Raw genomic sequence first — 13774 nt, forward strand, 5'->3', positions numbered from 1 at the left:
ATTCAAAATCCACAAACCTCTACAACACACATACATACAAAAAGACACAGATATAAGTTATGCGTGTCCGAAAAATTCCCCAACCAATGCATCAAATGCATTATAACAACTGATGGAATGACAACCCAAGTACCCATGATACCAAACCCAGCTAATGAAATAGAATTCTGGAACAAGTTCTTGAAGCTAGATCTACAGGAAGATGACATCTTCGTCCACAAACACAGCAGCGATAAACCAAGAATACAAACACAATGATTTTGAACTGTAGACTGAAAACAAAAGATTTATTACAAATACAGATGACGAAAAGAATATAACATTGTCCACCTAAAAAAATCTAACTTGAAATTACTAAAAGGATATATTACCCTACCAACTCATATTTCTATTAAATGTTTTTGACAAAACAATAATTAATTTTGTCAAAATAATAAAAAACCATTTCAATTTCAATTCATTAATAAATAATATAGTTATATGCATAAAAAATTATTATATTAATATTAAAGTAACAGTATCCATCCTAATTCTAATAATATTTAACTCTAATATTTATTACTATTATTCGTATAAACAAAAATATAACATTATGATATTATATAAATTAATCCTTAACTCCAAATATAACTAATATTTATTTATTTTATAAATACAAAATTAAAAGAAAAAAAAAACAAAGCAGCCGTGTTGCACGGATATAACACTAGTTTTGATAAATTAAATTCTTAAAGTATATAAATAAGAGTTAAAAACTATTATAAATAACAATTACCTCAGGTACGTAATAGCTTGGTTTAGTGATCTCTTTAAATTATACTATTCACTTAAAGTTTTCATATTATTATTTTCATTCAATTTTTATATGGAAAATAATTTTTTAATGATTAAATTTTAACAACTTTTTTTACAACTTGATGTATATTTTTTAAGTAATTTTTTATCTTCCATTTTTTTCATTTTTCTATATTTATAAATTAATTAGAAAATATCAAAAAATTGTCAAAATTTGATTTAGAACGTGTCATTGTCCTTTTTATATACATGTTTTTTCTCTTTTTCTCTTTTTGCCAATTATTTTTCTTTACCTTTTTATTGATAGGTGAGAAAGAGTTGATTTGTGAGTATTAGGAGGATATGATATGGTGGTGAGTGGACACCAAGAACTGCTGCTGAAATATCTTCACGTCCCAACAAAACCAAACTTCCCATCAGTGAAGAAATTTATTACCTACTCCTACCTTCCATCACTTCCTTCTAAACCATGTAACCCTCTTCCCTTTTCTTCTCACAAACTAAAACCTTTACACTCTTCTACCACCATGGATAATTCAGCCTCTACAGACAGTGAAGTAGCCTATGATATCCCTCCAATCCTCAAAGTCTACAAAAACGGTCGTGTAGAGAGGCTAGAGGGTGTCCAGGTTCTTCCCCCGGGGCTTCATCCTGAAACCAACGTAGAATCCAAAGATGTCATAATCTCCGAACAACATGGTATATCCGCGAGGTTTTACATTCCCAAAACCACTTACCCTCCGCCCCAAAAGCTCCCTCTCCTTGTTTACTTCCACGGCGGCGCCTTCATAATCGAAACACCGTTTTCTCCCAACTACCATAACCTCCTAAACAAAGTTGTTTCAGAGGCTAATGTCATAGGCGTCTCTGTCCACTACAGGAGAGCACCGGAGCATCCGGTTCCCGTTGCCCACGAAGATTCGTGGGCTGCTCTCAAATGGGTCGCTTCCCATGCTGGTGGGGACGGCCCTGAGGAGTGGCTGAAGGAGCACGCAGATTTTGGGAAAGTGTTCTTCGCCGGTGACAGTGCCGGAGCCAACATCGCAAGCTATTTGGGCATTCGGGTTGGGACGGAAGGGTTACCTGGGGTGAAGGTTGTAGGGATTGCTTTGGTGCATCCTTATTTCTGGGGAGTTGAACCGCTTGAGTGTGAGGCGAAGCGGCCTGAAGACGCTGCGAAGGTGCCACAGTTGTGGCGTTTTTCATGCCCAACTACGAGTGGATCGGATGACCCGATTATCAACCCGAGCAAGGATCCGAATCTGGGAAAGCTTGGTTGTGAGAGGGTGCTTGTTTGTGTGGCTGAGAAGGATTTGCTGAAGGACAGGGGTTGGTACTACAAAGAAACGCTCGATAAGAGCGCGTGGTCTGGAGTTGTGGAGGTGGTGGAGACAAAGGACGAGAACCATGTTTTTCATCTGTTGGATCCAAGCTGCGAGAATGCTAAGGTTCTCCTTAACCGAATTATTTCCTTTATTAAACAGAATTGAACATGTTATGTGTGTTTAAGTTATGTTTTTTAGTTCTCACTGTAACAGTGTATGTCTTCCACTGAAGCCTGATTTCTAATTCCCTGTTTGATATTTGATCCATTTGGGTTGCTACGATGAGGCAATGAGATAGATTAATTAAGCCATAGAAGATAATAATAACAAGAGGTTGAAATGAAGATGGGAAAAAGTTAAAAGCTTTTGGGGATGGGCTAAGTCAGAACTTGTTGGCCTTTAGCTGCAATAAGAAAGATTCGAATTTTTCTCCAGCTGGCAGGCCGAAGATTTATATAAATTTATAATAAAATAATTTAATTAGTCAATTATATAATATAAGGAATAATATACACATAGAAAAGCTAACAATATATTAAATTAACTTAATAATTTTCTTGAAATTATTTTAATTAAAATTAAAAATATCAAATATATTAAGTAAAATTTATAGTATTTTACAGCCTTTTAAAATATTTTTAGGATTTAAATAATATAATTAAATTTATATACTTAAGTTAACTATAAAATATATAAATAGTTTTTACTCGGCATGTTCAATGATATACGGAATTAATATAAAATTTTATCAAAATTGTTTAATGTGATTGCTTATAAGATGCCTTCTTTTAATTAGTTTATATGATATTTGTAAGTTATTCCGTTGCAAGAAAAGTATTTGAGGAAGAAAGCTGACAAATTTACCTTATAATTGAAATTCAAAAATTCAAGTTAATAGTGTAGATATGCATTTATACTTAAATCCAGCATTAAAATAACTAAATAATTTTGTTAAAATATATTAAAAACGTACATAAGAAGAATGAAAAATTCAAACTGAACGTACTAAGTAGAGCTGTCAACCCACCCGCGAGCAACCCGCCTTACCACGGATTCGGCCCGGGTTGGGTTGAAATTTTTTTACAAATTTTAATACGGGTTAATTTTTGACCCGGCTCACTTAGAACCCGGCTCATCCGGATTAAACTCGTGATGAGCTGGATTGGCTCATCAACCCGCAAATAAAGAGTCACACAAGTATTTCTTGCTAAATTAGGCTTTGTATTTGGGTCATATTAGGTTGTTTTTTTAGCCAACACATAGATAATTTGTATTTTTGTGATTTTGGTTTGTATTTGAATTGTATTAAAGTTTATTTAATATTTTAATTAGAATTATAATTTAGTTTTGACTCAAAAAATAAATAAATAAATAAATAAATTATATTTTTTTAATTAAGTGAATCCATGAGCCAACCCGTTTAACCCACCAACCCATGGTGGGCCGAGTCAGGTTGGAATTTTTTTGGCTTGCTAATAAATGAATCGGGTTGGATTGGCTCACTAAGTGCTCAACCCGTGGTGGATCGAGCCGGATCGGACCGAGTTACCCGTTTTGACAGCTCTAGTACTGACAATAGTGCAAAATCTTGTTTTTAACTCGCCTTATGTGTCTCGGTTGTCTAGGAACCGAAGTATATAATGACGCGGTGACACTTTTACAAAAATAGTTTTATGCTTTGGTTCGTAAAAACCGGTGCCAAAAAACATAATATGCTTCGATTCTAGAGACCCGAAGCCAAAAACTTGTCTAAATTTTCAAAAATGTCACTGGTTGTTTGATGCTTGGCCTCGTGTGTCAGGGAAACTGGTGCCAAAAGAGTTGTATGCCTCGGTTAAAATAGAACCGAGGCCATATCATTTACTTATGGCATAAAATCACAAACCATTTCACTGTTCTTCTTCTTCCCCACGTGCCTGCACTTCGTTCTCTATTCTCTCTCTCCTCTCTCTCTCTCTCTCTCGGGAACGACGACCACTGCTCCAGCGAACTCCTCTATGACCACTACTCTGCGGTGGTGGATCACACTTCTTTGTCGTAGTGGGTTTAAGAGGTGCGACTTCTTCTTCCTTGTCATGGTCCGCATCTGTAGGTGGCTACATTTCGCGTAACAGTGTTCGCGACCTCCCTTTTCTTCGTTCATGGCAACGACTTCAGCGAGGGTAGTGACTTGCGACGTCTGCTTTGCAACATGGTGGTTCGTCAGGGCGGCCTGGTTTTGGAATGCAAACAACCTCTGGTTTGGGTTTTTCAGGTCTTGCTTCATGTAAGAGCTTCTGGTTCTGGTTTCATCTGCAGGTAAAGGTTTCGTCGCGGTGGCTGTGTCTTCTCGTGATGGTGGAGGTGATAGTGGCTCAGGCGCGACGTGTAGTGTTCTTCACACGAGGGTTTCACACCTACCTTTCGCTGGTTTTGGTTTTTTGCAGGTGGTGCACACTGTTCCTGGCAGTTTTGGATGTGTGTTTACGGTGGTCGCCGCTAATGTCGACGGTGGTGTCATAGTGATGGAACAGGCGAGGCTACTGGTAGTCTACCATAAAAGTGCTCTATGGCTTAGTTCTAGAGACCTAAGGTCAAAAGCCATCCTCTTTTGGCCTCATCCCAATATGTCTCGGTACTAGAAACAGAGCAGAATATCAAAAACAATCGGGGCCAAAAGCCCTTTCTGCACTGGTATAATTTATTATGTTATTTTTTAACTTAATTTATTAGTTTATTATTTTAATAATAATAAAATAGATTTTACAAGTGTCATTAGACCAAATCTTAAAAGTATTAAAACTCATTTTCAATTTTTATCATCAATATAATTCATCATAGTTAAATAAATTAATAAATTATTTATACATAATAAAAAATATTGTTTAAAATTATATATATCTTCCATTTGTCATCAATATATCTTGACTCCTATCTCATTAATGTAAATTTTAAATTAAACTTTAGGGTAATATATCTTACAGCAATTAACTATTGTAAACTAAATAGGACAATAAATTTAATTGCTTAAATATGTATATATTATTCTAGATTTTATATGATTAAGTTTATTAGTTCGTCTAATTATAAATTCAATGAAACCATTAATTAAAATCAATTTTTAAATTTTTATTACTAATTAAATTTATAAATTTATTGTATTTAAAATACACGCACTAAAATCTTAATGTTAATTTTATCCAAACATTTATTTTAATCCTTAAAATGTTAAACATACTTTAAAAGTATACATGAGATTTTCTTAATTAATTTATTTACAAATTCTATAAGTTTTCTTTTTTTTAGGTGTGAATATGTCATACTTTGATATTTTGTTTCAGGGTTGTGAAAGTGAATAAACATGAATTATCTATGTTAGTTCACTACAGATCGAGCTAAAAATAAATCAATTTAATTTGACTCACTTTTTGGTAACTAAAAAGTTTTATAATCCGACTTGATTTACCATGAGTTGGTGGATTAGTGAATTGATTCATTTAATGATGTTTCATTCTTTTTGTTTATTTTATATATTTATTACAATACAATCAATGTTGATCGATTCGATTCATTTCTTTATAGCACTACAATTAGAATATTAGGTTAAATATGTTTTTAGTCTCTCAATAGGAGATTGAAAAAAACCAAGAGAGGTTGAATTGGTTTAAAGTTAAAATTTAAACTTTTAAATGTTTTCAACTATTCAAAACTTGTTTTTAATAAATCTTAAGTTTAAATCAAGTTGTTGTAATAGAGATCGCTTATTGACAAGGATAATAGATTATTCCATTGTGAAAACATTATTTACAAGAATTTCAAAAGTCATCAAAATTTTAATGAGGTAGGTGCATTGTAGTTATGTTCCACACATAATTTAAACTCTCTATTGCACTTATATAATACAAAAAACATATTTTCAAGACTTCAAAACAATTTTCCACATATTTATGATTGTTTTTGTCATGCAAGACACTTTAACACAATTTTCTAAAGACTTCAAGATGCTCTTAGCATTCCAAGTATTCTTCAGAACTTAATCTCTTTCTTCATAATTCATTATCATCAAAACTTCTTTGTGTGATTTAATGTTGGATACCCATTTTTGTCTTAAATCAACACTTAAAAAGACAAAATAGTCAGAAGTAGTAAATAATTATAATTAAAAAACTTATGAAAAATAATCAAACTAATAAAAGATTGTTGTTGGTGGTTTAAGTGATTCGAGTCTAGTTTATTTAGTAATGTAATAAGTAACATAAGCTTGACCTCATTTTGAAAGAATAACAACCTAAATGGATAAAAGAAATAAAGGCCTTGTGTTACATAGGCAATTGCTTCTTGCACCCCTCAAAGTTTTCCTACACCCAATCAAATATGTAAAATACCAAAACTAACCTTATGGCATATTTAATTAAATCCTATTTTTTTCACCTCTTCTTCTTCCTTGGGTAATTGTGTGTTTCCCTTCTACCCACTATGTGCACAATTGTGTTTTTTCTTTCCCTATGAGTAAATTGGTTTTCGTTGAGATTTTGGGCACACACTTGGAGCTAGGGGTGGCAATAGGGGTTGGACCGGCCTATTTAGGCCCACAAAATGACGGCTAGATTGACCCGCTCCACGTTGAAAATGCGGGCTAAAAAGTGTGGCCCGCCCCACATAAGTTCTGGCCTGCGGGTTAGGCCATTTTTAACAAGTTCACAAATTTAAGCAAATACTTTAGGGAGTTGAATATAAATTGATAATTCAACATTTTCATCATATTTATATTCGTACTTTGACATGCACGATGAATTCTTCAAATTGTAGTACATTCAAAAATATGTAAAACTTGTTTTTTCCACTCATACAAGAATTTGGAACATTCATCCAGAAGTTCAGAAGGAAAGTAACCAATACACAAAAGTACACTTTTTTTCTTTTTTTTATGCAAGTCGTAGGCCAGTCCGCACCGATTATGCAGGTTTGGCTTTTGTAGGCTAGCGGGCTTAATATCTCAACTTGCCTTGCATTTTTTTGGGGACCTGTGGGCCAGCGCACCGAGCCAAGTCCACACTACCACCCCTACTTACAGCATTGGAGAAGACTTGTGGTCGTGCAGGAAAGCCACCGAAAGGGAAATCTAAAATGAGGAGGTGCATGCCGGAATGCGCGTAGCGGAAATGGTATCCGGAATATGTCCCTGAAATGAACTTTTTGAAATACCAACATTGTCTCCATCAGCCCCCCTTAGAAATGTTTCAGCCTAACCAGAATCTTTGACCACCAAATTGACAACAATTTACGATTTCAGCATAGACCTAGCTTGTGCTTTGCTTAAAGATGCAATCTTTGTTGTCTTATGGGAAGAAGACAGAGGAATGGGATGTTCGGTAGTGCTCTGGATGAGGAAAGAATGAAGGAATGGGATGTTCGTTAGTGGTGGGATCTTCGGTAGTTGTCTTACTGTTGCATGTTTTCTAAACATATTTATTTCACACTATTAAAAATATATGGAAGATAAAACTTTCATTTATTATATCAAATAAAAGTTCCACACTTTAAAATTTATTAAAAAATATATAACAATATTCAGTAATTAAAACTTTTCCAAATATAATTGAAATAAAAAAAATCTTTCTTGGAGGAGAAGGAGGAGGAAGAAGAAGAAGAATGAGAAGTGGAATAAGAAGAAAAAAAATGAAAAGAAGAAAGAGGAAGAATAAGAAGATGACCAAATCATGATGTTTATAGATAGAGAAACAATTTACTAACGAGTTTTGATTTACTAACGAGTAATAGAGTTTGGCCGTTAGTAAATCCTTTTTTTTATATAGTGGAAAAAGGCATGTCAATGGAGATGGAGGAAGGGGCACCAGTAGAGATGGAGGAAGAAGATAAGGCGCTAATGGTGGCGGAGGGAGGAGAAAGGGGATAAAGGTGTGTCGGTGGAGGAGGAAAAATATGCATGAAGAAGATAAAGGAAAAGACAAAATTGTCTTTTCACCTAGCCTATGGAGATGTAGAGAAAAATACATGAAGAGGCATATTAGGAAAGAACCCATCAAGTGCAAGCCCACAAGTCTAGAATGTCCAAATCCTCCTATAACAACAAACTAATTTTATTCTCTCCAAAAACATAATGAATATTCTCAAGATATCATCTTAAATCAAGCATACAAAAAAATAAATAAAACAATGAAAAGGTTTTTATTTATACCATAAAATTAACACATCACAACAACTAAGCTCCAAATTTTATGAACCATTGTCTCAACCATAATATCACAAGATTACAAGACGAAAGATAATTATCCTCATTCCACCATGAATTTATCCATAAAACAGAAGAAAAAAAATATCTTCTTAAAATATCATCAATCCATCAAGTTTTACCATTCCCAAAAAGAAAAGAAACGCAACTTTTCTCCACACCACATACATAAACAAAAATTGCTCCCCTTACACCAAAAACTTAATCCAAAAGTACATTTCTCACTTCTTCCATGGATTCATCGATGGGTGTCAAATATTTTTATTGGGTACGATCAAGAAGTCTCCAAGGTGAGCTGATTAAGTTGTTAACGTGTGATCGAGCTCTAGGCCACAAAGGGGGAAAAATCCACCTGCAAAGACTCTCTTATGTTTAAGTCAGTAAGAGATTTTTGGTGAATATTTCTGAGTAAAAGCAATTATGAGATAAGTTGCTATAGCCTTTTTAGGCTTATGGATATCTGATGTATATTAACACATAAATATCATCAATGGATATTTTTTATATTCAATATATTTTATTTTTATCATATATTTTATATTATATTCCCTTATTTCAGGGTGGTTAAAATATTACATGGATCTCATTCTTGAATTCTTAACCATTAGGCTGTGTTAGACCTGCTAATATACATCATTATATTATAATAATGGGTCTGGTAGGTACACTTTCTTCCTCACCGTTTGATAAGGGTTCATTTAACAAATTTTAAGGACAATACATTTGTGTTTAGGTGGATTAAGAAAGTCTAATGAAGTCTCACTGCACATTAAGATAATGAAGTTATCCAAATGTAAAGGTTCACTCAAAACACTCAAAGAGAAAGAGGAGAATATGGATTCAATATAACCAAAAGAAAAAAAAACAAGATAACAAAGAAAACATAAATTGTGGAAGCATAAATGGACAAAAGAACATAAAGGTAAATGGAATAAAAGATGAAAAGACAAGGGGAAGGACAAGAAAGGTGGTCAAGCCACTTGGGGATACTAAGCCACCCAAGATAAGTAGTGGTGGCGCCATTTAAACTTGGTTCATGATAAGACTTAGGAGCTCAAAAACACTCAAGAATAGACTCTCTCAACTCCCTCTAGAAACGGTAGAACATAATAACTTTACTCTAAAAATAAATATTCAGTATGAGAGACTTTCTTAAATAGGTATAGAGAGGAGTCTTATAGTAATTATAAAAAAATAACATTCTAGAAACTAAGACAACAAAGAATGAGACACTCTTCAAATTTTTGTGGGGTTCATCTAATCTTCAAAAGATGTTTTTCAAAAGGTGTTGTTATCTCTTCTTATGCATCTGCAACCCCAAATCTACTAGGGGTCTCAACAAATCTTTAAAAATGCACTTTTGTCTCTTTTCATGAAAATGTAGTTTGTCATATATTCTTCAAGATGCTCTTTTTTTCAATTCATAAATGTCTTTTTAGACAAAGTAGGAGTATGGTGAATACACTCTTTTGGATTAGGCCTTCATTCTTCTAGAAAGTGGTAACCTCTAAAAGAGGAGGTGCCACTAGAAAGTGGTAAATACATTGAAAGAAAGTGAGGAAAAGGTCTTCATTATAGTCATACGCCTGGTGGTTCTATTAGAAAGATTTTCTCTAGCATAAGGAGGAATCATCACCATTATTTATTTGTTAAAATTTTATGTTAAAAATTTTATTTCTCACAGTCTGAAATGTTTCATTCCTAAATACTAATTTTTATATTTTGTAGTGATTAACACATAACCTTTAAATCAAAACCGATGACAGAGTGGAGTACTACCCATTGTGCACGAATCACATAGGTCCAACTAGAAACACTAATAAACCTTAATTCGCCGTATATATTTGGCTAGTATGAGTTGCCATGTGTTGCTTTCGGCTAAGAATTTATTTTTATTAAAATAATTGATATGTAACTCTAGTAAAATGTTTATAAATAACATTACATTTTTTAAAATTTTAATAAAATTAAAAAGTTTAATTTTAAGTCTGACTCAATTTATAAAATTACTTTATAAAATGAAATTTATATTTATTTTGTATTTATATATTATAAGTTCTTTTTATTTTTAAGGACTCAGTATCAATTATACATAATAAATTTAGGTAAAAAAAAGTTCAGATATAGTCAATTATACATAATAAATTTAAATCATTATAAAGTAAGTTTTTTAAATGATTGAGGTGAAATCGTCAACAAATAATAATTTATGAAGAGGAAAAAAAAATTCCACTAAATTTCATTATCCTTTTTCACATCTTGGATAGCGCCGGATTAATTTTCACTACAAATAAATGTGACCAGTGCCACTCCAGCCCAATCACAACGCGTGCTAGATTTTGGTGTCCCAAAGGATTGTGCAATGCTGTTCCAACAAGGTTGGGGGATTTCTGACCATCCCAATGTTTTTTGTTTTGGAGTGTTAAAACCGAAAGGGTGCAGAAGGCAATTTAAATTAAATAGGGCAGATTGAAATTTAAGAATAAGTTGTTACCACGGGTGAAGTGAGTCATCGTACTGCTACAAGTTACACTGAAAAAGGAGAAAATTTAACAGCAGAGAGTAGTTGAGCATCAGTAACTCACCAGTGAACAAATGCTGCATCACCATCTTCAGTAACTGTTCCGCAGATCCTTCAGACAGAGTCATCGTATACGTGTACGAAATACCTTTTAGTGACATGTATACTATTTATATGAATCGGGTAATGCCATAAATATTCCCCACAGAACATTCAAATACATATGGGTGGATCAGATTTAAATAACTTCAATACCCATTCACTCACTGTTATTTATTTTCTTTCTCACTCCATCTTTTGGGTAACTTCGCCAAAAATATATTTAAATTATTTTTATTTTTAAATAATATAAGACAATAGAAAAGGGTTAATAATGTAAGCGAATAAAAAACTTGGTTTGGTTTGGTTTGCTGTGGTGTCTTCCTTTAGAATGTTTTTGATACATGGGAACCTGTAGTATAGAGGTTGTTGCTGTGAGAATAGATGTGTGCATTATGGAATCATGGTTTGTCTTTGTTTTGACACTTTTTTTTGCCCTTTTCCTAAACATTAGAAGTGTGTTGTCACAGGCAGCCACCAGCGTGGTTTGCGGGTTTGCCCATTTTTTGTCGTTGGCCCTTTTACACAGCTTCAACTACTTTAGAATGGACTCATTCATGCAATGCAAGTACAAAAAGCACAAAGTCCCAACTCTCCTCATCACTCTTCAAATCCTCTATAATACCACACCACCACCTTAGTTTTGGAACATCATTGCACTTCCACTGTTTCATGGAAATAATGATTGATAACTACACAGATTGAATCCAAGTCTGGTTTGTACGGTTGTAATAAATAGCAGTTAACGTTTATGATGGTGTTAGATTCAAGTTCTTGATTTCATTAGACACTAGAACATATAAGCCACAGTAATGGGTTACCTATTTACATCATTCACGCCATCCACCCATCTTAATTCCCTTTCACTGGTGTTCCCACTATATCCAACATACTGCATCTACTCTCTCTAAACAATGAGCTTTCGATTTAATCATTAGCAGAGTACTTTTTCCTTTCTTTTCTTTTTCCCATCTGTCTCTGTTCTTTCGATATAAAACCACACTTACTTTTCTTTTCACCAATAATGCTCCACCCTCCCTTTTAGCTTTTCATCACTTCACTGTTGCTTTCACAACTAGAGTTTGCATATTTAGTCATTTCCTCAATTGTTTTCTTTTCGTTTTTTCTCTAATATCATCGTCAAGGAATCACTAATATACTTGGGGAACACTTTGCCCCCAAATAGTAAACCTAATCTTCCAACGTCATTTAATCAACGCTATCAACTTTTCTACATAATATAAATAACTATATATAAAAGGAAAATTATTTTCTATATGATTTTCTATATAAAATGGATTTATTTGTTTAGCGTACACATCTCACTTTTTAAAACAATATTTAATTTTTTAAAATTTATTATGAGGGATGACTTCAAATTTGTTTCATTTTAAATCATGTATTAAATTTAAACAAAATAGCACAAAAAATAATACATAAATATGTATGAAAAATTTATTAAGTATGAAATGGATATGGTTGTGACTTTGATGCCTTCGAGAATTGCGGATTTTGCTATTTTAATGTAGTGCTAATGGAGCTTTTTGACGAAGAGGGACGACACAACAAAGATGGTTGTTTTTGTGAAGAAAAGATGAATAATACTCTTACGAAGAAGAAATATTATCTTAAACTAAAATTATTTTATCCTAATTAAAAATAAATAAAGAAATAAAATGAGGTGTAAAATAATTCTAAATGGCACACTTTAAATGGAGCTACATAGTTCCAAACCCCTTTTTTTCCAGGGTTAAATATGTTTTTCGTCCCTCAAATTTTAGTGAATTTTGGAATTAGTCCCTCTTTGAAATATTATATCAATTTAGTCCTTCATCTTTAGAAATGCGTGGATTTAGTCCTTACTAAATTTTATGAAGTTATTTGACATTTTAAACGCATTTTATAATAATATTTAAGTTAACATTGAAATAAAAATATGTCAAACGGTGTAAATAATTCAAATACTAAAAGAACAAAGAAATATGGTAAAAGGTTCTTTCGTACTATAAAGATAAAATAGTTTTAACAAAAGTTAATTTTTATATTTTTAAAAAAAAAAAGAAAAAGTGAACGGTAACTAAAGTTAGTGTAAAAAAGTTTGATATCAAAATACGAGTGTCCAGACATTGACGCCTAATTAATATACACATTAATATTCTATAACCATAAACACACAATATATAAACGATTTTTTAGCAAAGTTTTATAATCTTATGGGTAAAAAAACAAAAAATAAAGGATAATATGGGGAAAAACGAAAATAGTATTCTGTGAGGAAAAGAGTATAGTATGTCTTGATGAACGTTACCTCACTAATTTATGAACTTTATTGCATGCACAGCAAAAAGTAGCGGAAGCAAAGTTACGCGACCTACCCTTATTTACCACCATGAATGAATTTTTTGGTTTGATCGTGTATCTACTTTCTGGTATTAATAATGCTATTACGAAATATGAGATTATGCCAATTCTTGAGACTAAAGCTTTTTTGAAAGCATTGTGAGGAAACCTAAAACTTATCAAAATTTTCATCCACTTTAACCTGCATGCAATTAATAAGGAGGCGTGAGGAAGTTTACTGCAGAAGTTTGGGTGAGTGATCGTGATTCAATCAGTACTCAGTAACGGTCTTTTCCAATTTCTAATAGTAGAGTCACAGCAAGTGGTCCATTCCATGTTTCGTACATAATAGTGCTGAAATGAATATGCACGATTTTGAATTTGAACCTAGAATCCCAAGTGTTGCGCAGTCCCCACTTAAAGTTTAATATTGGGATAAAAGCTAATAGTCGAAGCCATGCA

The 13774-nt window shown here is 32.9% G+C and overlaps 1 protein-coding gene across 1 annotated transcript; it reads left to right on the plus strand.

The window, feature by feature from the left end:
* The first annotated feature begins 1142 nt into the window (after window positions 1–1142).
* On the plus strand, window positions 1143–2387 carry LOC114179704 (probable carboxylesterase 12). Its single transcript, XM_028066121.1, has one exon. The coding sequence runs from the start codon at window positions 1143–1145 to the stop codon at window positions 2283–2285; it is 1143 nt and encodes a 380-aa protein (XP_027921922.1). The 3' UTR covers window positions 2286–2387.
* The last annotated feature ends 11387 nt before the right edge of the window (window positions 2388–13774 follow it).

This window comes from Vigna unguiculata, chromosome 3 (assembly GCF_004118075.2).
Source record: "Vigna unguiculata cultivar IT97K-499-35 chromosome 3, ASM411807v1, whole genome shotgun sequence".
Taxonomy (NCBI): domain Eukaryota; kingdom Viridiplantae; phylum Streptophyta; class Magnoliopsida; order Fabales; family Fabaceae; genus Vigna; species Vigna unguiculata.

Excerpts from the sequence above, each read along its gene's own strand:
- LOC114179704 (XM_028066121.1), top strand. The coding sequence starts at position 1,143 with ATGGTGGTGAGTGGACACCAAGAACTGCTGCTGAAATATCTTCACGTC.